The 26,257-nt window shown below is 37.7% G+C and overlaps 2 protein-coding genes and 1 long non-coding RNA gene across 8 annotated transcripts in view; 2 read left to right on the forward strand and 1 right to left on the reverse strand.

Moving 5' to 3' along the window:
* Positions 1-2,040, forward strand: part of LOC145986806 (phospholipid-transporting ATPase ABCA3-like) — a 29,523-nt gene extending 27,483 nt beyond the window's left edge. The window contains exon 14 of the mRNA XM_083121252.1: positions 1,806-2,040. Coding sequence (XP_082977378.1) covers positions 1,806-1,985 — 180 coding nt within the window. The 3' untranslated portion in view covers positions 1,986-2,040. The remainder of the gene's footprint in view (positions 1-1,805) is intronic.
* The window catches only part of LOC145986814 (uncharacterized), a 268,487-nt gene that overhangs the window by 25,706 nt on the left and 216,524 nt on the right, over positions 1-26,257 (reverse strand). The window lies entirely within an intron of this gene.
* Positions 2,900-22,816, forward strand: LOC145986805 (uncharacterized). 5 transcript variants are annotated; one of them, XM_083121251.1, is made up of 7 exons: positions 2,900-3,057; positions 3,757-3,862; positions 5,703-5,837; positions 14,422-14,527; positions 15,354-17,971; positions 18,572-18,686; positions 21,876-22,816. In XM_083121251.1, exons 2-5 carry the CDS (start codon positions 3,857-3,859, stop codon positions 15,362-15,364), a joined length of 258 nt encoding a protein of 85 aa, XP_082977377.1. In that variant the 5' UTR covers positions 2,900-3,057; positions 3,757-3,856; the 3' UTR covers positions 15,365-17,971; positions 18,572-18,686; positions 21,876-22,816. The 5 variants fall into 5 exon arrangements, with proteins under 5 accessions (XP_082977377.1, XP_082977376.1, XP_082977375.1 ...); XM_083121250.1 differs by having other exon boundaries at positions 14,422-14,554; positions 21,876-22,814; XM_083121249.1 differs by lacking the exons at positions 18,572-18,686; positions 21,876-22,816 and having other exon boundaries at positions 14,422-14,554; positions 15,354-15,476.

A 26,257-nucleotide genomic window follows, 5' to 3' on the forward strand; every position in this document is an offset into this window, starting at 1 on the left:
TACCCCTAGACAAATCTGAGCCGAGTACGAAGTGCACCGAACCTCGAGTGCGGAGGTAAAGTGTGGGGGGCAGGCGAGTAACACCCTCTCTGATTTTGAAGCATTTTGCAGTATTTGCTCTCTCAAGTCCTCTGGGTGGGCATGTATGCGATTATTTCCCGATGAAAACTCACCAGTTTCAGAGTTCGGTGTTTTTAAAATTTAAGTATTTTGTAAAACATAAACGATTGATTGATTGATTCATTCACTTTACTTCGGTTTTGTGCCACATGCCAAATCATCACAGCATATTTGCTGTTATTTGTGTCAGAAACTAACTTTTATGGCAGTTCCAAAAATTAAGTAAATAGTTGGAGCTTTCTAATAGAATTAAGATTCAAGGTAGCTCCATCCAACAAAAAACATAATTTAGAAAATGTTCTGCTCTATTATTTCGGTTATCTTCACTGTTTGTGTACAATTCACCGTTTTCGAGATATAATTTATTTAAAATTTTCAATGTGAATTGTGGCGCGATGTGACCTTGAAATGAAAGTTTCAATATTTACATATGGGGTTATTTTTTGCAAAAACTATGCTCCCTTATCTTCAAAATAAGCTCAAGATGAAAGTTATACCATAATTCGAAGAAAAGCTATGATTTCTTTCTTGACCTTGTAAGCATAAATTTCACATTTTTTATTGAGTTAGCAACCCTGCTGTACGAACACCGTGTATCACTGAGAGTTAAAATTTTACACATGTGAGTTACTTCATGTCCTCTACCATCCTACCAAATTTTATGAAAATCTGAGATGGTCGGGTTGAAAATTCATTTTTTTCTGATGATTTGGCATGGAATGACCGTATGGCTAATTGCAAAGATGAGAATAAGTGATAATACAATGAAATTGATGAAGAGACTCTCACAAATACCCATGCCCTGGCGAGGATTCGAACCCGGGTCCCCTGGCGTCGTAGAGTGTTGTGCTAACTACTCCGTCATGTACCTCATGGGTGCCAGGGTAAAAAATCTAGAATTTTCAAAATTATGCAAACATTTTTAATCGATTTCCTTTCATCATCATTTTAAGGTAGAATTCAATAATACAAAATATTCATCCATTAACATCGACTGTACCGCTGCATATTCTAGAATTCAATTCTCCTCTTAAAATTTGCCAAACTCTACGAATGTACTGAGGAGGTAGTATCTAGGTATTAAATATTTAATGTGGAACAAAATCTACGATGGGGACATATTTGCTAAAATGAGAGTTCAAAATTTTCAAAAATATTCTAAATTTTTAAAATTGCAAAGTTTAGGTTTTCGACCTGGGCTCATGTGCAAAACGAGTGCGTTCCTGAGGTCTATATCAAGTTTAAAAAATACAGATAAACTGTACAAAAAAAACGAACAGTAATTTACAAAATGCGGTATTTCGGAAACGAATGAGTTTTTGTCGGGAAAAAAGGACATAGCACAATTAAGATTTTTTACAACTTTCAAAGTGCCTTTTTTTTACAGTCAATGCAGTGCCGGTGTGTGTGTGTGTGGGGGGGGGGGGGGGACTGTGAATGTATTAAATCTCACAGGCGAGAATCTCAAACCAATCTTGGTATTCAATCGAGTTGAGCGTTCTACTGATGATCTGAAGATCACTCTCTTAATCACGATGAATCTAAAACGTTAGAACACACAGTTACAATACAAAACTGGAAGTGCTAATGGCACTTCAGCTATTGACCGCACTTGCCGATTTCATCTAATAGATATCGAATTCTGTAGTCGCATCTCAAATGTGTTTTCTCTACTTGGTCCGCAGGTGTTCCTGAGCTACGAGTTGCTAAACAAGGAGATGCTCCTCTCGGCTCTCTTTGGGACCCTGGAGACGATTTGCAAGCTTCGGCCGTTGATCGATGAGTACTTGGTCAGCCAAACCACCCTGGAGCAGGTGTATTTGGTGTTGTGTCGGAAACACGAGAGCGCCAGCTTCTATGCATAAATGTGTCCTTGTTGAGAGTCTTTATTTAGGGAAACCGCATTGATGCGCGGAACAACAGAGCTGTTATTTATTTCCTAATATATTGAAAATAAAAGTATTTCCATCAAAACACAGTTTTGATTGTTGAGAATTTTTGAGAAACAAGTCTGAATCTAGTACGTCAAAATTGCCGACCAGCTTGCATGCTCAATTTTAAACTGTTTATCTGGAATTTAAGATTCCAAGGGAGGTTAATTTTGTGGCCTCCTCAACCATCAGATTTCAATCTTGCTCGTAGATATTTAAGGATGATCAAATATAATTTTCAAATCTGAATGACAGATGACACTGCTTATACAATGATTCGTAAGTATAGACAAAAATGGAATACCATTATTTTTCTGCAAATGGAGTGAATATTAAATGACATTTAAAGACTTGAAAAACAACAACATAAAGTTAAATATTCTTTAAAATTCAATTTTGTACAATTTACAACCGTTCTATAAACCACACATCTTGTATGAAGCATTGAATAATATATGAGAAAAAATAGCTACGTGGTTATTGCCTATTTTTGGGGAGCGAAAAGGGTCAAGTAATCAATCCCCCTTGACTCATTCACGCCACAATGTGTTGCTCAGTGGGGATGGCTTCCTGGAGAATATGTATCCCTCTCGAAAATGGTTCATGTAAATATATATTGTTTTGTTATTCAAGATTTGGAACAAACAATACAAACAATAGAACTTAAAATAACACAAAATTAAAATTCAGTTTATTGTGTTCCTGTTTTGTGATAACACATGAGCCAGGCTGCAAATAGAAAACTAGCGATATTATGTGCGATATAAACCATTGCATTGTGTACGTTAACAGCCTATTGTGTATTCTTTACAGTAGGAAGTTATTGTGACCATAAATGGTACAATGCCATGTGGAAAGAGACGTGGGTCATTTTAACGCTCGTGTCTATGTTAACATCGATACTCATACACGTGACTCTAACAAACTTACCTGTGGAATATATTTGTAATGATTTCGTAACCTCAACATGTAGGTCTTATTTACTAGCATTCAAGTATTTCGCAAGGTAAGTTACTGCAACTCTTTATATTAATTTTACGAATACAAACGGATAAATGTTTTATTTATGTAAACTCTATTATGTTAGTGTAAATATAAATGTTTTAGTAAGTTTAGGTACTAAACCTATTGTTAGTAAGTTTAGGTACTAAACCTATTATACAAAAACATGCTATCAATATAAATATTCTAGATACAGGACACGTGAAAAGTATGTGGCTCTCGAGTATACAAATACTAAAACATTAGGTTAGTTTCAATGCCAACATTTTGTAAACTGTAAGGTATATCAAACAGTACCCGACACTGGACCCAGTGGCGGTGAATGGGTGCCAAAAAACTGGGGGAGAGCAAGGAAAGTTTACTTTTTCTTAGTAGACAACGCTTAGCATTAAGAGGCCATAGTGCCGGAGTAAAAAGTGACAAAAGTTGGGGGAGGGGGGTGGGAACTGCCCCACTTAACCCCCCGAATGGTCGCCACTGACTGGACAGTTTACCTAGCTGTGATAGATCATTCTCACGTTAATCGACAATTATTGAACTATAAATATAGAAAAGTCCTAGTTTAAAACGAGAAGTCAAATATTGCTAAAAACGAGTAGCATTACGTACTACGTGCTGCTAAATTACAAAACCACATAAAATAAAAACAATACGGCTGTCAGAGGTAACGAAGTTTAAAAATTCATTCTGTTCTTATTTCTAGAGAGGAAAGCTACTTGTACATCAGCAACTTGACTGCAAGGGTATGACTTACAGATATTTTCTGATTTCACTGTCTATCATGGGAATATTAGGAATAACACATGCAGGTATGTAACAATCTTCAAATTTGCGTTTTCAAAAAGTTCATTATGTTGACCATGGGAGTATCTAGGTTTTGATAAGCTTTCAATCGCAATTCAAACAAGAAATGAAACTAAAAACAAAGAAATTTAGTTTGCTAGAGTTCTGCTGAAAGTAATAAAAATTTCGAAAGCTGTTAAATGTTTCTAATCATAAGATTTATATCTCTATGCCAAGATGACGCTTAAAATAATGTCTTCGTTCGCTAAATATAACTTAAGACTGTATTAATAAATTTACTATTTCAGTGTCATTGCTAGTAATAGTATACTACAACTCAATAAATTAATAATGATTATTTATTACAATATGTATTATGTAACGTTATATACAATATATACAGTATGTGTGAAACAATTTCAAAGAGTATTTAATTTATTATTCTCTCAAAATCACTGTCGCTTGATTGATTGATTGAATTAAGTTAATTAGGTCGCTTTTCTGCCACTTTTGGCTAATCGCGACGATGAGAATGAACGATCATATGGTGAACTTAATGAGGGAACACTCACAAAGAATATCCAAGGCCAGGCCGGGATTCGACTCCGGGACCTCTGTCGTCGTAGCGCGCTGTGATAACCACTCCGCACTTGCATAGAAGAAATTAAATTTTCTGCGTTTCTCGACCAAGACATCCATTATGTCTGATGTAAATCATGGCACGATCTATAATATTTATTTTTGAACTATTAGGCTACATGCACAAACCTGAAAAAGCAATACATTCCACAGAGCATTCCCTGACATTCGCTACGAGAATCGGCGGCAAGCAGCCCGGCATCAGCGCTTGTCTCTACCGGTGAACGGGTCAGCGACAGTCGCACGCTACAGTCTGTTTTTTTTTCGCTCTCCCTGCCTTCGCTCTCTTTCCCTTTCTGATGACGTTGCAGACTGACGCCAGTATAATCCTCCCTCGGAAGTTGTGTTGTGTCGTGTCCGTGTGTTGAAGATTGATTAATATGGCACCACAAAAGTTTACATTACAACAAAGGATTTATCTTGTCGAGTGTTACTTCGGAAAGAGGAATTGTGGAGAAGTGTGACGACGTTTTGCAACGAAATTTCCTGGTGTTCCCGTTCCACTTAGGACCACTATATTAAACCTCGTAAAAATGTTTAGAGTAACAGGGTCAGTTCTCAATAAAAGTGGAAAGAAAAATGGGGAAATCTAAAAAATAAAGTATACAAAGACAATCCGCACACCATCCGTGAGTTAAAAGAGAGTATTGTACGAGAAATCGGGAGAATTACAGTAGACGAACTTGTACGTGTGAATGCCAATTTCCCTCGGAAATGTCAGGAATGTATTGCAGCAGAGGAACATCATTTTCAACACCTTCTGTAGTCAAGGTTAGTACAAAATATGAAAACTAATTTTAATAGGAGACTCTACCGACTGTCGCGGACCCGTTCACCGGGAAAGACAAGCGCTGATACCGGGCCGCTTGCCGGCAAGTCTCGTAGCGAATGTCAGGGAATGCTCTGTATAATTGCTGAAAGAATTTTTGAGTGGGGGGTAGTCATAAAGACCTCCCCCTCCTTGACAACACACGAACATAATTAACCTGACTATTTCGTCAATATAAACTCCTGGTAAAATTTTACTCCAATATGTTGCGTCTTCAGGTAAAATTATTTTGAGATACACTTTTGTTAAAGATCTTATCATTTATTTTATTAAACACAGAATTTGTACTTCCATGTTTTCTTACGCAAGTTTCTTAATTCACAGTGCAAAAGTATGCAAGGGCATACGCATTTCTTAATTTTATGATTCAATTGCTTTCTGTTTTTTCACTTTGTAAGCTACAAGATGCATCCCAGAGGAAAGATGGAGAGAACATTGCAACTTTTGTGTTTGTGGACGAAATGGGTACCCATACTGCACACGGATGCTGTGCGATGACGCCAGAAGAGGCCTCTGGCGCACCTCAAAGAAAGGTAAGATAACGCCATGTATCCCGGTAACGTCCAGAAATGTCGATGAAAATGTTCCTAACTATGGGAAGGGTAAATGTTTCATTTAGATATTTAGCAGAACTTTGAATCAATGCTTCAAAGCAAATTATTTATTTATTTCTCATTTAGTGAAGTAGCTGAGGGAAGATAAGAAATTGTAAAAGGCAATAAGTCATATCAAAACCTCCTTTATATACTTCGTCATATCAAAGTTTACCACCGTAGCTGCTTGGTTTATAAATGTATAAAATAAATAAATAAATAAATACCCCATGGTGCTATAGTCCTCGAAGGGCCTTGACCTATCTCCCGACTGCCAGTCTCCCTCCCACAATCCTACCTAGAGGTGTGGAGATCTTCAACCGCTAATGGGGTGACGTGGGGTCAGCATGTTGAACCCTCAGCCGTTAAAGGAAATTTCCGTGACTAGGTTACGCTACTCACTCCTAGCTCCCCAATTCCCTCACGATGGTGGATTGCCACTGGTCCTATACGCAGGCCTTGAACCCAGAGACTGAACCCAGGCGGACTCGAAACCATGCCGTCCCGCAGTCGGGAGTCCAAAGCACAGCGCCTTAGACCGCACGGCCTAATTGGTATATCTGCTTAATAGGCTATCGTTTATTGTAACATCTGGTTAACTGGTTCAAGGACAATTAAAGGACTGTATCTTTCAAAATCTTGTTTGAGTGTTACTATAAAGTATCTTGAAGGGGGATTAAAATTCCCGAATATTAATAAATAAAAAATAAAGATATATACGGTAAATAATAAGTAATAAATATATATTTTTGAAAATATGGAATTTAAATTTAAAATATTACTATTTCTTTCAAGCATTTTAAACAGATGTAACAATGGCTGCTTTAAAGGTTAACAAAACAAATAACAATTATTGTAGACAAAAACATAATAATAACAATAATAATTGTGATTATAATATTGCCTTTTAATTGTTAAATGTGGTATTATATACATTTGTTTCCTATCTATGTTAAATTGTATAACGATGTATACATTTTCCAAGTCTTATAACTTTACAAGATTTGAAAAATGTATCTTAACGTACAAAAACGTCATCGAAGCAAGAAATGAGTACTGAGTACAATTTTGAATATTAATTTGAAATGTCACAATAACATGCAATGCACAATTATGAAGAATTATCGAAAATAATTATGATGAGATATGTATATAAATTGACATCCTTAAATCATTATTATTATATTATTTATTATTATTAAAGTAGGGTTACAATTAAGCTTACATTTTTTTTTACATTGATTCCGAACAACAAAAACAGCTTTTTGCCCTACATGAATTAATATACAGTTATGCTATTTGTTTATAAGTATACATACAATGGAATATTATAAATTTATATAATTGAAAAATATAAGAAATAGACTAAAATAAACATTTTTTGCAGCTACGTTTTATGAAGGAAGAAATGAGGTAGAATAGGCACAGTGTCAGTATTCATAAATTAATGTCCTAATCTGTTGTTTAAATGTGTCCAAATTTCTCTCCTTTCTGCAATTTACAGGTAGTTGATTCCACGCTTTACTTGCCAGTGATGACAGGGATTTTGATCCGTATCTTGCCTTGTTACATTTTGGTACTCGGATACTGTTGGTGTTGTTGGATCGCAGATTGGGATAATTTCTATTACTAGATATCATTACTTTGTCCTTTAATAAGTGGTGGTGCTTGTTAATTGCCTGGTGAATTTTTAGTAGAAATGCATATTTTCGTCTGGATTCCAGCGTGGGTAATTGGAGCACTTCTCTGCTTGCACGTGAGGTCGTGTGCGCTGTATTTCTTATGCTACGAATAGCCCAAATTTGCATTTTCTCTAGTTTCGTGGTGTTATTTCTATTAATCCCATAAAGTACAGAGGAACAGTATTCAAGTAACGGCCTAATAAATGCTTTGTAGAACGCTAATTTGTGGGCAAGGTGTACATATTTGCAGACAAATTGAAACTGCTTGATTTTAGGTGCTGCGCGTGAACACATTCTTTTTACATGTTGTGAAAAGGATAAACTTTTATCTAGGTGCATACCGAGATATTTTAGAGATTCACATGGTTTTATATTGAAATTTCCTATTTTAATGTTGTCAATTAGCGTATTGTTATTATTTTCACTGGATAGTATTAATACTTGCGTCTTAGACTCGTTCACTTTCAACATGTTAGATTGATACCACTCAAGAACTTCGGGCATATTTTCCTCAATATTTGCAATTACTTTTTCTAATTTGCTTGACGCGCAGTATAGGAGGCAGTCATCTGCGTACAAATATAATTCAAACCCAAATTCCCTGTCTGCGATGTCATTCACAAACATGTTAAACAGTTTAGGACCTAGAATAGATCCCTGTGGTACACCGAAAGATACATTTACACGGTTTGAAATCGAGTTGCCTACTTTTGTGTCGATACTCCTATTCCATAAATAACTTTCGATCCAGTTGCATGCAAGGGCAGAGAAATTAAATTGCTGATGTAATTTCTGTACTAATAAATTTGGTTGAACACTGTCGAATGCTTTACTGATATCTAGAGAAATAATGCCAATGTATTGCTTCCCTTTACGATCTAATATATTTCTCCAGTTATGTATCAGTTCGTGCACGAGTAATTCTGTCGAGCGATTTTTTCTAAAAGCAAACTGTCTATCTGTCAGTAGATTGTTAGAATGTAAGTATTGTTCTAATTGCTTGTCTATTACCTTTTCAAGAATCCTGCTTAATGAGGAAGTAATTGATATGGGGCGATAATTATTAACTTGCGTCGGGGACCCCCCTTTAAATATAGGTGTGACCCTTGCGTGTTTCCAAGTGTTAGGAAAGATTCCGCTTTTTAAGGATGAATTAATTATATCTGTGAGAGGTTCGACAATCCATGGGGCGAGTAGACATATTATGCGATTACTTATTTCATTGAAATCTGGACCTTTTCTGAGGTTACGTTTTTGAAGAATTTTCATAACGTCATCACTTGAGACGGGCTTAAAACTGAAGCTGGTTTCTTGATATTTAGCGTCTTTTTCATTTTGTTTGCTACTTTCATTTTTCTTCGCCCTTAAATTGTTAGTGAATGTGTTGGATATTGACTTACCGACGTTAGCAAAGTGGTCATTGAGGACGTTCGACACCCTCCCATCTTCCGTAATTGTTTCATTGTTATGTTCAATAGATGCGATGGATTGGCTTTTGCTATCATTTCCAGTTAAGAACCTGAAAATCTTGAATTTGTTATTGCCTGAATATTTATCGGAATAGATCTGCGTAAGGATATAATTTCTTTTCGCATCTTTTACTGTTTTTGTTACGTAGTTCCTTATGGTCTTATATTGTTCCCACGTGTAATTATTATTATTTGGACTACGTGCGCGCTTAAACATCCGGTTCTTGAGTGATATCAATCTAAGAAGACCGCCAGTGATCCAGGGACGCTTGTTGCCCCTAACACGAAACGTTTTTATTGGCGCATAGACATCCAGAGCTTCGGTTATTAATGACTGCAAATATGTCACCTTATCGTTTATATCCGGCATCATTGTTGTTTTGTGAAAGGGTAGATAAGAACAATGATCAACGAACTGTTGTTCAGGGAAATTTTTAAAAGAACGCTTAGTTACGAGTATTCTTGGAAATCTTTGCGGCCTTAGGTTAATTGAGGTGTATATCAGAAAATGATCGCTTAAATCATGCATTACTACGGCGGATTTATCATGCAATTCTTTCTTGTTGGTAAAAATGTGATCTATGAGACTCTCACTCGTGTCGGTGACGCGTGTCGGCAGGCGAACGAGCTGCTTGTACCCCGCTGATTCCATCGTATCGAAAAATGCATTGTCCGCTGCAGTTGGTTTCATGACGTCATGATTTGTATCCCCAACGAGAACCGAAGCGTGGCAAGCCGGAAATGACTGCAAAATATTTTCTAGTTTTTCATTAAAAGTGACGGGGGCCTTGGGATGTCTATATACGCATCCTAGAATTAAAGGTTTGTCATTCTGTTTGAGTTTTAAAGACACCCACAATCCTTCAATGTCTACATCTGACACAGAATATATAAGTTCCGATATTACAGCTGTTTTTACGTAAAGAATAATACCTCCCCCTTGCTTAGGATAGTCTCGATCAAGTCTGTACATTTTGAACCCTTCAATTTCAACGTGTTTGTCTGGAATGGAATCATCGAGCCAAGTCTCGGTGATTGCAACGCAAGTGAAGTTTATTATATGGGAAGCTGCGATTTCATCTATTTTGTTCTTTATGCGGTTAATATTGACGTGGCCTACCGTGATATTTTCTGCGTTTTCGGGGAAAGCAAGGTCTTCTACGTGCGGATACAAGTTTGCAAGGAATCTCCGGTTTGCCACGCTCAGCCTGTGTAGCGTCACGGGGGGTGGCGGCTCATTGCCAGGCGGCAGCGTTGCCAGGTCAGATTTTAAAAAATCGGGAGATCGTCCCCTGAAAAATCAGGAGATCTGCTTAAAAAATCAGAAGAACTAATAATAGCGGATTGTCAACGTTATGGGGGGGGGGTAGAGTGGGAAAGCTTTCCACTATCATTATTAATCGCATTAATGGTAATAGAGGAGGGCTATCATGCCTGAACCCCCGAAATTCCGTCGAATTAAAACTTTTATTTCAATCACGGAAGGTAACCAACCAGTATTAGACAGATTGGTTGATTGATATGGTTTATTTTACTTCGCATCTGCCACATTTGTCTAATCGTAAAGATGTGAAATTGATGAAGGGACACTCACAAAGAGCTCCCATGCCCAGTCCGGGATTCGAACCCGTGACCCAGCATTAGACAGTTCGCAGGTTTTTCTTCAACTTTTTTCCCAGTCACTCCAGACAATGTACATGTTAATTAAAGCAGCTTTATACATTCGAAGATTACCTGGTATAAAATCGGGAAAGAGAATTTCTACCGCCACGGTATTCATTGAGTATAAAGGGACATAAGAGCAATTTAGTAGTAGTTACGCTCAGAAATAGCTTAAAAGAAAACAACGCTCTAAAAACATGAACTATTATTTCTAAGTTAAGAGATGATTAAGAAAAAATAAAACTGCAACGTATAAGTCTGCAACAGCAGTTTACTAAGCCGACCTCCGTGGCTGAGTGGTTAGCACAGAGTCGGTAACGCGTCTGACTACCATGCAAAAGGTCCCGGGTTCGATCCCCAGGCCGGTTCAAATCCGGGAATTTTTCTAACGTTGGAAGCGGTCCCGGCTCCCACGCAGCGTCGAATAACATGGGTATCTGGCTGAAACCCTGGGGGGTGAAGGCAGTCAGGGGCGTGATACTGATCACATCACTCCCACTTACGACCCGATCAAGGAAGTGTGGGGCTGTGGGGCGTTACCGCCACACCCCCTATACGCCTTCATGGCGTGGTGCTAAGCAAAAGGGTCACTTTACCTACTCTTTACCTATGACATCAAGGATCCTGTCTCGGGATCGAATCTCGGCATGGGCATGGTTGTCCCTTCATTAATTTCATCATATCATCACTCATCCTCGTCTTCGCGTTTAGCCAAAACCCAAAAGTGGAAGAAATGCGCAGAAAAATAAACCAAATCAATGAATCGACAGTTTACTAAGAGCTAATTAACTATAACCTTTGGCTGCATTTGTAATGTGGACCCCCTTTTTTATCAGAGTTAAAAACCTGAACCTGTATCTAGTATTTGATTCCAATAAACACTACCATAAAACTGAATACTTGTTGGCCGAGTCTGCTGCCACGCACGTGTCAGCAGCAAGAATAAGCGTCAAATTTGCTCCTGCCACGTAATACGTCTGCTAAGAGGATGTTACAAATCTTAAGAACTGATCAAGACGAGAGAAATGCATGTTTATGATTAGTGGTAATGAATGAACAGGCAATTTAGAACCTTTTTCTTTAGAAAGCATTTAGCGATATTATTTTAATGCTAACAGAACCTACGAGAGCATTTAGGTTTATTATTAGAAGAATGCTGAGGGACCTAACCTTAAAACATTTTTGTGAAAGTAATCGCTACAACTTCACAGTATGTGTTACAGACGTAATTGCATACATAGCATAATGAAATCACGATAAAACAAAGACCGAGTCTACTGCCACGCGCATCTGTTTTGAGATTCCAGCAGAAAAAGAACGTGGCAACAGATACTGCCATACTTGTTCGTATGTGTGGGTGGCAACATTGGTATTAAAGCCCCTATCACACGGAACTGGATTTCTGTTTGGAACGCTCTAGTTGACGCTGGACTGGCTACCCATTTGCTAGTTTTCGCCTCACACGGTACTTGTTACACCGTACTTGTCGATAGTCTTTCGTTCCCATAATGGCGGCCGCGCGAGATGTAAACAACGTATCACTTCACACTTTTAAAATACGATAACTATCCAACCGAGAGGAATATCGCATCGCATTAAATGGTTTTAGGTTGAGAAGAACGGCGCTGATAAAATACGTACTTTACAACGTTTACTATACACGTATGGAAGAATATTTTAGCTTTTTCAATTGTAAACATGCCTTTCGTGTTGTATGCACTCGGAAGCCACAGACAAAAAAAGGCTACTTCACAAACTCACAGAATATCTTCACATGGCCAAACTTTGCTCTGATTGGCTGTTCCACAGAATCTAGTCGAAGAAGTTAGTAGCAATTAGAACATGTCCTATTCCTCAAAACCAGTCAAGCAGTCAGCCAGGCGGCCATGTTTACTACCCAGAAAGTCAGTTCATCGCCAACTAGGGCATTCTAACTAGAAATCCAGTTCCGTGTGATAGGGGCTTTAGTTGTAACCAGTTTCCAGTTGCCTCCCGTTTGACAAAAACCGCACCAGATGTGGAAAGTTAGGACACCCGTCTTGAAGTTCCCAATGCACAAAGGGCTCAAGAAGCCGCGCGTCTTTCCCAATATCATCAAGCCTGGTATGACCATACCCACATACCCACCTCTCTCTCTCTCTGCGGAATATTCATGTGTCTTCGCATTCCACCAGCTGAATATGTAAATTTTAAATCAACTTTCGATATTTTTAAATAATTGTTCATTATAAATATTTAAGAAAGCAAAAAATCAGGAGATTTCCACATTTTCTTGAAACTTGTCAGGAGATCAGGAGATCATGCTGAAAATCAGGAAATCTCCTGCGAAATCAGTAGACCTGGCAACACTGCCAGGCGGGGAGGGAGGAAAACTATTTACACCCCCAGCATTGTGGTCTCGACCTTGGCCTCGGGGGGAAGGGAGAGAGTGACCATTCTTGCAAATATCAGGGAACATCTTTCAGGGGTGTCCAACGAACTATCTGGCACTGACACTGCACGTTGACCTCTTGCCTTCCTACATTTGAAACAACGAAACTCATTATTAATAAAATGACTGAAAAAAATATAATATATGTGAGACAAAAATTAAATTATTTAAAGAAGAAAGGTAAAACTAAAAAATATAAGATTCAGAAGCACATGATTGAAGTGAGTGAATGATTACGGTGGTTAATATATGCAATGAGTGCCAACCGAGGGCAGAGTTTGTCATTTTCCATACTAGTTTAGGTCATCCAGGCTGTCTATTTTAACTGTGGCGTTGTTGTGTAGTGCCAGGATGTTGCCATCCGAAGTGAAGTCCACACGCGTTGAAAAGTTCCACTATTTCTTACCTGGTGAAACAGCTGCAGGTTTTGCCGGGTGAGGTTTTCCGTGATGGAAACGTGGGGGGCGGAATCCTTCAGGATCTTCTTCCTCTGAAGCACCAACCGACGAGTCCTGTAGGACACGAAACGCACGATCAGCCCCCTGCTCCTCCCGTCGCGTCGCTTCGCTCCCAGGCGGTGGCATCTCTGGATTTGGGATGCATCGACGGGAACCTGCACCTTGTCTCGGAGGATGTCCAGCACCTTCTCCTCGCAGTTCTCCCCCTCAGATTCACCCACGCCATGGATCACGAGGTTCAGTCTTCTGTCATATTGTTCGATCGAGTTTATATGCAACTGTAGTGTACTCACCGTCGACCTAAGAGCTTTGATTTCGGCATCGTATTTCTCCGTTGTTTTACAAACGGCTTCCTCCACCGCCTCGGCTATCATTTGAGTCAGGGAGCTCTTGATTAGCGACTGAACCTTGTCGCTAACAAAGGCCAGGGCTATCCTCTCGTCCAGATCCCCCAGTTGAGAGTTCAATTCTTTGGCAACAACCCTTTCCATCGTGCTCTCGATTCTGTTCCATTCACCTTTTGTGATGCCCATGTTGCGCGAAAAATATTAATGCACAAACACTTAAACGCTTAAACACTCAAACACCGATGGCTGCTCCTGCAAAGATTTGCATGCACAAAAAAAATCACGTTCACTGCAGCACAACGTTCACTCCCTTCAGAAAATCACTTCACCACATTTTGTTCACCCCTGCACGCGGAGCTAAGGAAAAACACGTCCGTCCTCTACGATCTCGCAATTAGCTGCTAAAAAAAAATAAAAAAAATAAAAAAAAAAATGAAAAACTAATGTTTCTTAACTATCATGACTATTTCCACAGATGCGCCTCGCTGCGTTCCTGGCGAAGACTGGACAGAAGATTGCAGCACTTGTGTGTGTAATCAAAATGGCCACCCAGTGTGCAAATGGTTTCCTTGTAATATACGGTAACCGTTCTCATGAATTCTCAGTCGGTAAGATCAAAAATCTGGTTATTCTGTTTGAAATAATTGAAGAGTTCACACGAACAAGGTCGTTCTTAGCTGGGAGAATATGATAGTGATATTTGTTTAATCTTTTGGATACTCTTAATACAACGTTAAACTCCTGTTTGGAAATAAAAAAACGTGTGAGAGAAAGCAATATGGCTGATTGTTTTGTTACCGTGAAATTTGTTGGTTAAAAACAATAGCGTACGTACAGGAGGAACTGATGGGGCTACAGCCCCTTTTGAAATTTAGAGAAAGTCAAAATTTTGAAATGGAAGCAGGAAATACGACGGGAAAAGACAAAGTGATAAATGCAAACCGCTTTTAAAATGACCCTCGATTATCATTTTTGTCTTTGAACAACTTTTAAAACAAAGGTTAAAAATGGCAATTACGAAATATTTTATAACGCAACTACGTGATATTCACGGTTTCAATTCCAGCATCCTCCGAGAAAAAACCCTACGTTCGCTAGTAGTTAAAAAAAAATGTTTATGCGATCACTTCAAATATTATTTTATGTGTAGCTGCATTATGCAAAGAAAGATGAGCAAATTACCAATTAGTAATGACGTGTATTGACAATTGCTTAACATGAAGTGATCATTTGATACGCTGTAATTATAGGAGAAAGGCCAGTCATTGAGACTGCTAATCTAAAACTATAGTGAAAATTAGAAACGACAACCGTAGTTTTTCTGTGCGAATTTGCAAGACAAAATATTATTATTCTACAATATTATTGTGGCATTGAGAACTGACATTATGAAATATTATTTTGCAGGAGAGAAATAACAATGCAGGAAGGCCAAAATATCAATGTGGGAGTATCCACTGGTACCAAGTGCAAAAGTAAAGAAGATTCAAAACTCGATTTCGAAAGGAACTTCACTTGAGAATGAGACAATATTAAATTTTAAAATTATCATGTTATATGATACATACGAACTGAACAATATTAAAGTTCTGTAATTATTTTTCACTATTATAAGTACTATATGAACAAATCAAATGTATTTAGACAATAATTTTATTGCTTGATTCTATAGAAAACGTTAAAGTTGTACTTTAGAAGAGTTCGTGATCATTATAAAACTAATAATAGCCGTATGCACAGCATTGAATTTAACTTCTCTTTAAGTTCTAATTCTCCAGTAAACCTTATGATATCGCAATCAGCATAAAATAAAGTAGACACATTTCTAAATTGTCAATATACAAATTTACAGAGTTGTAACTCTGACTTATTTTGATAAAACAGTGTAAAGTTGTAAAAATCAAACTTTCTACTACATGAGTTGTTAGCCTATTTGATTAATTAATTAAATGAAAGGCTCGGTGTAAAACATGGTAAGTGACATTTTGGTCATTTCTGAGTTCATTAAGAAAAAATATTATTAGAAGTTACACTGTAGGTAAATTGTTTTCGTGTTGTGTTTAACAATTTCAAAAGGCTTCACTGAGTCCAATGCAAATTGTATGATATGGCAATTTCACTCGAAAATTGAAGGATGGCACATTTTACCATGTCTTACACCGAGCCCTTCAAATGTAAGTACTGCTGATGTAGTTCGTGTAATTTACAAGATACACGGCAATATGGTCTTGGCACGTACAGATTTCAATCAAGTTCTTGCTACGTCCATTTAACTTATTATATAGTACAGTCCCTACCGAAAGTATAAGACCACCAACTTTTTTCATATAAATAAATCCTGACCGAAAGTTTTTGGTACAAATTTGGAGTGAAATTGTATGGAAGATATTGGTATACGTCTTGTAGTTCTTGAGATACGAAAGTGGAATATCAAATTTCTTAACTCAAAAATCCAGCATTTTGAAGTACAGATGAATGTGTGTGTACACACGTAACCGACGTCGTTATGACAGTACTGAATTTTTTCCGGTATTGTGGACCATGAACGAAGGTTTTGGCGCAAAAAATAAAAAAAATCCAAAAAAATTTCCTCGTGTTTTATATTTCTTTTTTCTAAAATTCGCAAAATAAAAAAACAATACAACGAAATCTGAGAGGTCTTCAGATAACAATACCTTCCTCAGCGACTGCGCTGGAGTGAACAAATTTTATCAGTGATTAGTTGAAATGTGTGTCAATAGATGCCGCAAAAAGACATATCTCGAGTAGCAGCATTGTGCAAGTCCAAACCTGTTTTCGTTACGCTTGATAATAAACAGGCTGTTTGAATGGCAAGCTATGTGATAATGGGGGAAAAGTCTGTGCCCGTGGCCGTGAAATGGCAAATAATTGGTATGTACAGATGCAATAGGTCTCATAGAGAAATTGCAGTCGCATTGAATGTGAGTAAAACCTGCGGCCTCCCCAGGGTAACGTCTGTACGCGAGGCCCGGATTATCTCCGAAGTATGGAATGAGATTACGCCCAAAGAATGCCAGAAATTTGTCCGCATCATGAGAAAACGTGTGCAAATGCGCTTGAAACTTAAAGGTGGACCTATTGACTATTTAAATTTCACACTTCATTCATCCAATTCCAGGAGAAATGTTTGTCTCCAAGTATATTTTCAAAGTTCAGATTTCATGATTTTACAAATTGTACCTTTAGGGTTGCATCTATTAGTTATAAGTGCATTAATATGCCCTTCCACTTTCTTCATCTCTTTCAATAACATTACATAATAATTCCAATTTTGTATTAAAGTGTTTATTTCATGAAAAGCACTCGCATTACTTTTTCTGTTTGTCTGAAAAACACATGACAAGGTGATCTTAAACTTTCGGTAGAGACTGTATTAGTATAATTTATATATCTAATATCTATTCACATACTTGGTACGTGAATTTGGATACTGGTAACTTTCACGAACACGAACCAAAATACGACAGCACAGAAAAAAATGCCATTTAAATAATCCAATGATTTTCTACCTTGGCATGTATGCTCCATAAAGAAAAGAATTCCTGCATTTGTAAGACCTCTGACTGTAATGTAACATGACTTATCTTGATTAATCACGAACCATACTCAGATTTGACAAAAATGTGCAAACAGTTTCTAATTGTAAACAAAGTGTTGTTTACTGTGTTGGTTAATGGATATGTAATCAATCTTTCATAATTCAAGGTGCAAAATTGCAGAAAAATTCTTCATTGTTCACAATCTTGCACCATTCTTTGGTATATATACACACAAAGATATAGTACGTACATAAACATCTCTACAAAGGAAAGAAATAATTGCTAGATTTCTACAGTAACAGTGCGTGCGCCGTAAATATATTTCTCTCAATTTACCTGCGTGCACTGTAACGTAATAATAAAATGAAAATACGCCATTGTTGTTTGTTTGACAGTTCGAACCTGGTAAAGACATTGAGTACAAGAGCGATGAATACTTGACTTTTTCTGCGGGGAAAACCTCAGGTAATGTTGGAATTTAATCTCTAATTATACAGAAACTTCATGCTAGAAGTTAGGATTGTAGTTGATTCGAAGCACGTAGAATGGGCTTCATCTTTTTGAGAATAAACTACTGTAATCAGGTGTTAAGATTTTTTATGTTAGCAATAGGAGTTTTCTTCCTAATATTCCTTGTATAGGTGGATCAGTAAGTATTATCTATTATCATCTTGCTAACAGACATTTATAATGTAAGGAAAAATGATCGATTTTGTCTCAAAAGTGCAAGCTTCTTTACAACTCTTTTGGATGTTAACAGTAAAAAAGTTCACTTACTAAGGTAAAATTGTACTCTCACAAAAAGTTTGAAATGAATATTTAACATTATATATTTCTATGTTATATGTGTAATTTACAATGCATTACTGTGCACTCTGACCATATAGATAATTGTTAATAATAATAGAACCAAGTCGTAAATTATGCACCTGCTTTAAATATACATAATCTAACACGAAGACTATTATTATTTTATAACGCACTATTTTGAGTCTCATAATGTACATGCCTTCATAATAACGTCACACATAAAGTCTAATTTCCAGCACATAATTTTTATTGCAGATTACCTATGTCATGTCCGACAACATAAAGAAAAATACTAAAATATTTACCGTATATCGAATTACATATCTTTTATTGGTACTGGACCAATGTTTTGCAAGGGAATTAAATACAGGTAAGCATACGTATGGCAAGGAAAGGAAAACTTCCATATGGTTAGTAGTATTTGTATAAGAATGTGATAAGTGTACAAGATATTAAATTAAATAAAATACTCAGTAGATGACCATACAATAGGATTATCTTATAATTTGGAACAAACAGGAAATGCACTAGGTAGGATTATTCTGTGGATCCGTTAGAGGAGTGGTTCTCAACTTCCGTGAGCATGCGGCACGGTCAATTTGTCTTTTTAAAGTCGAGGCCCCGATCAAAGAAACTTTACTCGTTACTTTTTACGTTAATTAATATGTAGCCTTATAATTTAATATTAATAAATAAATAGTGCCATAATCATAGAAAGTATTACTTTGATTTTGTCTATTCTTGTTGACAAATAGACAGTAAAATTTGTTTTAAAAAAATTGACAACGATTGGATCTAATGGAATCTTCCTCTGGCCAATATCATTACATTTATTTCGTAAGTGCTCATTTTCATTGGCATGTTCTATTTCGGACATCAAAAAATTCCAATGAATCAAAACATTTCCATTTCTATATACGAGGGCTATTTTTTTTATATCAACCTCTGATCGGTCGCAAAATAAAAACCACATTGAAATCAAAAATGTTTTATTTGCAACATTTAGCTACACCTTCCAGCTACTTCTCTACATAGTCGCCGCCCAGATTTAGACATTTGTCGTAGCGTGGTACCAACTTTTCAATACCCTCGTAATAGAAGGCAGCCGCCTGTGCTTTCAGCCAATTCTCTACGCTGGTCTGCAGCTCGTTGTCTGTGCCAAAATGCTGTCCCTCTAGGCAGCGTTTCATGTGCGTAAAGAGATGAAAATCTGAGGGCGCCAAGTCCGGACTGTAAGGTGGGTGATCAAACACCTCTAATCGAAAACGCTGCAGGAGCGTCCGGGTTGCAGCTGCAGTGTGCGGCCGAGCATTGTCATGAAGAAGGACAATGCCTGATGACAACATTCCTCTTCGCTTGTTCTGAATTGCCCTTCGCAGACTTTGAAGCGTCACGCTGTATGAGGCTGCAGTGATGGTCGTTCCACGTTTCATGAATTCCACCATCAACACTCCTTTTCTGTCCCAGAACACAGTAGTCATACACTTTCTGATGGAGAAGGTTCGCTTGCACTTCTTTGGTTTACTCGGGGAATGGGAATGCATCCACTGTTTGGATTGCTCTTTTGTTTCTTCATTTTCAAAATGGACCCATGTCTAGTCCCCTGTGCCAATTTAGTTCAAATAATCCTCTCCCTCATCATGGTAGCGCTGAAGAAACGTTAAGGCGGCGCCCATTCGCTCTCTTCTGTGCTTGTCGGACAGCATCTTGGGAATCCATCTCGCACAGAGTTTGCGGTACTGACTTAAGTCTCTAACTCACGATGGTATAGAGAGCTGACCTTTAAATTTCGGGAAAAGACTCACTCAGCACAGAAATTGTGAACCGACGATTTTCTCTGATCCACTCGCTGAACAAGATCATCGGTTGACACTCGCTTCCTTCCCTGACAGCCTGCATCATGAACGTTTGTACGTCCTGCTTCAAAGTTCCTGCGCCATTGCCGCACTTTGCTGTCACTGATGAAAGTTTCACCGTACACTGCACTCAATCGGCGATGAATTTCGGCTTCATTGCACCCCTCAGCATGAAAAAATAGAGTGACATGCACTTCACACTTGGCGTGCGACTCTAATGTTCTAGGCACGTTTCCGTGCTCACTGCCCTCTCCGAACTGACACGTGCGATGTGACGCGATCAACGGGCATACTAGAGACACTGCGCAACACGTCTGCGCACAGCTTCATCAGATTTTCAATGTGTTTTTTTTTAATTTCGCGACCGATCGGACCTTGATAAAAAAACAAACAGCCCTCGTATTTGATAATGAAAATTGCTGAGCAAACTAAGTTGATCCGGTTGCCCGTCCGTTATTCCACGTGGTGGCCAGCTCGGGCTGCAAGTAGCTTCACCCTTCCTATTTTAATCCAAGAAATACCCAATCATTAAAATTCAAATCTGGAGTCTGCATGAGTGACAGTCTCCTCTCAGCGGCTTTGAATTCTGACCAGTTCTGACGAGAAAGGATTTCCCAAACGAAAGGCCATCTTTCCAGGTGGTTGCCAACTAGGGCTGCAATTCGCTAAGTTCAGTAGAACCTCTCGCGGCCCGGTTTAATTGACGCCAAGGCCTGGTAATGGGTCGCTTCCTCCTGCGGTTAAGAGCCACTGTCATAGAGTATATATAATATACTCTATAATATAAATACATATATATATATATATATATATATATATATATATACATAATGCATAGTGTGTAAGAAGATATTGATTAGAAAAGGGAATAGTTTCTTGTCAAAAATATATCAAATTTGTGATGCTTTGAAAGTATTTACCTATTAAACATATTAGTATATATTACATTTTCTTCTATATAGGAAGACCGTTGCCTTCTTATGTAGATATGAATCTGCTGATGCAAGTTTTGATTTCTAAAAAATGGAGCTAAAACTTAGACTTAAGAAATAATTCTTGAAGCTTTCCTGGCGGCGAATATTGAAATGGTTTTCTCGGGCAACCAGCCAGGTGATTTCCGGAAAGGCTTCCGAGCTTTCGAGAGGTAACGTCACTCTCATCTTCAGGGAATGGAGTGCAGAGATAAGTCAGGGTGACGTTATATGTATTGGTTAAGATATTTGAATCCATGAATGTCGGAAATAATGTCATCGAAAGATTAATTTTTTCCATTCCATTGAGCATTATGGGCATAGAAAATTGCTGATTACATGATTTGGCGCCAAAAACTTTGATTCGAGATCTTCTCTACAATGGCATCCTTCATTGATAAATAGCTTTATTTGGACATTTATGAAATCATATTTGTGAAAATGTTAGTTGTTTCTGACACAATTTTTAAAAAAATAAGGTTTGAAGGTTATCTATCGTAACTTCAGTTAAGTCCATTGAAGTAACATCTCAAAATTTACTTAGAAAATAGTAATAAAGTAGGTATTTTAGAAACTGAAGTTTACTTCAAAAATAGGATTTGCTTCGAAAATAGTAATAAAGTAGTCTTAAGTATTTTAAAAACTGAAGTCAGTTCTATGCGTTAAGCAAGGGTTAATTGTAACGAAGAATTGATAACTGGAGTACACATATTCCGTTTCTCCCTTATCTAGTTCCAGGGCGACATCCAAGGGGGCTTGAGGACCTGCGCCCCTGCGGGCCCTGCAACGCTTGCAAATGCACAGACGGTGGGGAGCAAATTCTCTGCTCGGGCAAGGAAACCTGTCCCCCGGGCACGGAGGAGCACGAGATGGTCGGTTTCCCCAGGATAGTGTTGCAGCAAATTCGAGGCCAGACCGTTCCCAGGGCGATACAAGGCATCGGTAGCTTCAACGCGTTGGCGAGAAGGAAGCCCAAGAACAGGAGGAGAGGAAAGATCGGCATGTGGAAGGAGGACAACGCTTATGGAGAAAACAAAAGGTTCTCTGCTGAAAACAAGAACAATATGCATGAAGAAGAGTTGTGGGAGTAAGATATCCCCCCAGGGTTGTTGAAGGTTCGGGAACACATAAATTCTAATGTGTTCTGTAACAGGATCGGAACCTTTTGTCTTGCACAATTTAAATTCGGTCCAAGTTCCATATTGTTTCATTTCAATACGGAACTTGCACCCTATTTAAACTGATCTGGAAAAAAGTTCGTGACCATATTTAAATTGATCCGTAAAATAAAAAGTTCCCGGACCGTATTTAAATTAATTCAGAAAAAAGGTTGCTGAACCGAATTCAAATACTTTACAGATAAAAAGGTTCTTTACGGTCCAGAACCCATTTACGCTTGCTGATTTTCTCTCCTGGACCGGAATTGAAATTATTTAAAATTTCTAGACCTTTAACAACCATGATATCCCCACACTATATATATTCAATCTTGCGAAAAGATATAACCAACACTTTTTGGAATACTGTACAAGAAGACTATAACTTCACAAACAAATAACAACAAATTGGATAATAATAAAAATAAAGGAAGTCCTATATAGCGTAGGGTTTAGTTTCAAGTTGTTTTAATTCACCACACAGCTTTCACATCACAGCACCTGAGAAATATTGATTGATTTGTTGATTTGATTTTACTTCGCTTTTTGCCACTTTTGGCTAACCGAGAAAATGAGGATGAGTGATGATATGATGAAGAGATGCACACAGAACAACCATTCCCAGGTTTGGATTGGAACGCCGGACCCATGGCATCGTAGCGCACTGTCGCTAACCACTCTGCCACGAAGGTTAGCGAGAACATATTGCTAAACCAAAGTTCTTGAATGCGAGAGGGGAGAAAAATTTATGTATTTTGCAGAGTATTTTTCATGTATGCCCAAAGTACAGATATCTGGTCACAAATGCTATATGAAACTGGAAGTTGGGGCACCTACAAAAACTTCTTTTTTTTTTTTCAAAACGTCTATCGTTCTCGGAAGTGACTTCGTAAAGCAGAGAAGCACAAATTTATTAACTTAATTTTTATATTTGTGTAAAATTCCCCCAGTATAGTTAATTATGTAAGAAATGACGCCTCAAATATATATATATATATATCTTATGAAATCACACACAAGGGTCTGAATGGATTAAAATTTAAGGGCTCGGGTGACATTTTGGTCATTTCTGAGTTTATTAAGAAAAAAGGTTATTAGAAGCTATACTGTAGATAAATTGTTTTCGTGTTGTGTTTACCAATTTCAGAAGGCTTCACTGAGCCACTGCAAATTGCATGACATGGCAATTTCACTCGAAAAGGGAAGGATAGCACATTTTACTTTGTAATTAAAAAATGAACAAAATGTCACTTACCATGTTTTGCACCCGAGGCCTTCAATTATTTTTCATGTTTACCTGTAGAATTGATCCAAAAATCTGGTACTTAACCAAGACATACAAAACACTGACTACTAGGGACGTTCAATATATAAGTTTCCCTGTGCTATAAAATATTGTATAAAGCAATGCCATTAAAAAGAAGCACATGGTTGACAAGCGCCATTCTTCGTCTACAAGGAACAAAAATCGATTCGTTATCATAGACTGGGACAATTTTAGAAAATTCTGACTGTAGGAAGCATTTTTGAGGAAAAGCGGGCAAACAACATTTTCTGAATATATTTGATGTGCTGATTACGAATATTTTGTTTCCCACTCTCGATTTTGGTGTTATATGCTTCAAATCGCTAAAAAAAAAATGGCGGAAATACGAAATGAGTTCCTATTAACTTTTGAAGGAGCAGAAAGAAAATAGTGATCTTGGTGTCAAACATTATGTTTTTGGGTATGCTGAATCCAAATATTATATTTTCTAATCTGAAATTTTAAGCTATGTGCTCCAAATCGGTAAAAAAAACAAAATTGCGGCCATACGAAATGAGTTCCTATTAACTTTTGAAGGAGCAGAAAGAAAATAGTGATCTTGGTGTCAAACATTATGTTTTTGGGTATGCTGAATCCAAATATTATGTTTTCTAATCTGAAATTTTAAGCTATGTGCTCCAAATCGGTAAAAAACAAAATGGCGACAATAGGAAATGAGTTCCTAATAATTTTTGAGGAAGCAGAAAGAAAATAGTGATCTTGGTGTCAAATATTATGTTTTTGGGTATGCTGAATCCAAATATTATGTTTTATAATCTGAAATTTTAAGCTGTTTGTTCCAAATCGCTAAAAACCAAACTGGCGGCTACGTGCATCCATGAAATGTTTCGTATCCATAGTTTTGAACTAGGAATAAAACATTGTAATAGTAGGTTTTTAATACAGAAAAAAGTATAGAACATTGCTAAAGTAAACATGCAAAATAATAATACTATTCAAAGCATAAGACCATATTGAAATATTAACAGTACCAGTGTATGATAAATCCGCACGTTATCCTTATTCAACCTTATTTTGCCTACAAAAAAAGTATAACATTTTTCTAGTCACGGATATTCGTGCACTCCTTAGTGCCAGTATCTGCACATTTGCAAGCTGCAGTACATACAAGCTGGCCTTTCCTGCAGGAACATGTAGCGGATATACAACCACCCAAACATCCACAGGTGACAATGTCGTAGCAGGGTTGTGGAATTGGTGGCAGCGATTGAAGTTTTGGAACGATCTGTCCATCAACCATTTTCCATCTCAAGATAGTAGGTGGTGGTAACATAGGTTTTGGTATGACCGACTGCCTTCACACCATGGCTTGATAGTGGGCCCGTTGTACATGAAACCGTAGAGCATCGGTAAAGGGGGGTTGTGCTTGTGGTGTTTTTCCTTTGCTGAACAGCTTTACTCTGGCTTCATCACAGCTGCTTGCATCCTTTACACCATACAACTTGCATATGAACTTCTCTGCCTTGTGTGCTGTTTCTTTTTTCACCAAGATTTAGTAGATCATTATTATTAGTGTTAAATATTTTCCATACTGTCTTCTTACTGATCCCAGCAATGTAGGATACTGTGTCGCATCCTGTTATGGCGTGGAATGGGATGAGAGTTTCGAAGACAGGATCCGTAAATGAAAGCTTCTGCCTGACTTCATGTATGGAATGTATTTATATATATATATATATATATATATATATATATATTCCTGCTCGCAACCACAATTTCGTACATCTAATCTTGTGAAATAACGCTACCAATTGCACTAAGACATCTGCATCACGTGCTGAGACAACAATGTTATCAGCACCAGAATGAAGACAGTGAAGTACAATGCGCGTGTCCGCCTCTTCGTGGTTTGCCTGCAATCCTTCAATAGACAAATCACGATTGTTTGTTCGTACGTCATCCTCCTTGTGAAATTCACCGGAAACCACAAATATTTTGTCTTCAGGAGCATTGTTCACCAAATGATTAGAGAGAAAATAGGTCAAATCTTTTTTATTCTTTGAGTTAGCAAGAAAGTCACTGAATTTGTTGGGGATTGGCACGGATCCATTACATATTACTCTCCTTACTAAATGAGCATGTTTCAAGCGCCTATCCCTTGTTTCAGCCTTGATTGAAGTTGCGTTATACCGATCAAAGGTGACATCAATCCTCTTAAAGCTTCTTCCCGTAGAAAGAACAAGGTTAAGAAATACATCTGCCAGATGAGCAAAGTTTAAAAACTCCTGCAGACTTTCCAAGTGCAACAACTAATGCTTGACCATCTATTATAAGGCATGACGCAGACGGAATTGATATATCAGGTGGACAAATTACATCCTTGGTCATCACATCAGCTAGAATGGCTTTGTTTCCTGTTCTCAGACTTCCGTTTGTGTTGGCAAGGGAGATTGGAATTCGCATTAGTTCATCACACAAAATGCGATTTAGATCCACATTACGACCTGCCACATAGGCAGTTACGAGGCGCTGGAGAATATTCCTGTCAGTTTTCAAAATGGTTTCCTTGCCACTTACTACCAATTTAACTTCATAGAGGGACTTAAAGGTGCTTGCATTTGACTTATGTAGAGGATCACTTGACGTGTGTGTGACTTTTACCAGGGGCCATCATCCTTTCCTTCACGAAG

Source organism: Lepisma saccharinum, chromosome 4, assembly GCF_977018435.1.
Source record: "Lepisma saccharinum chromosome 4, izLepSacc3.1, whole genome shotgun sequence".
Classification (NCBI taxonomy): Eukaryota; Metazoa; Arthropoda; class Insecta; order Zygentoma; family Lepismatidae; genus Lepisma; species Lepisma saccharinum.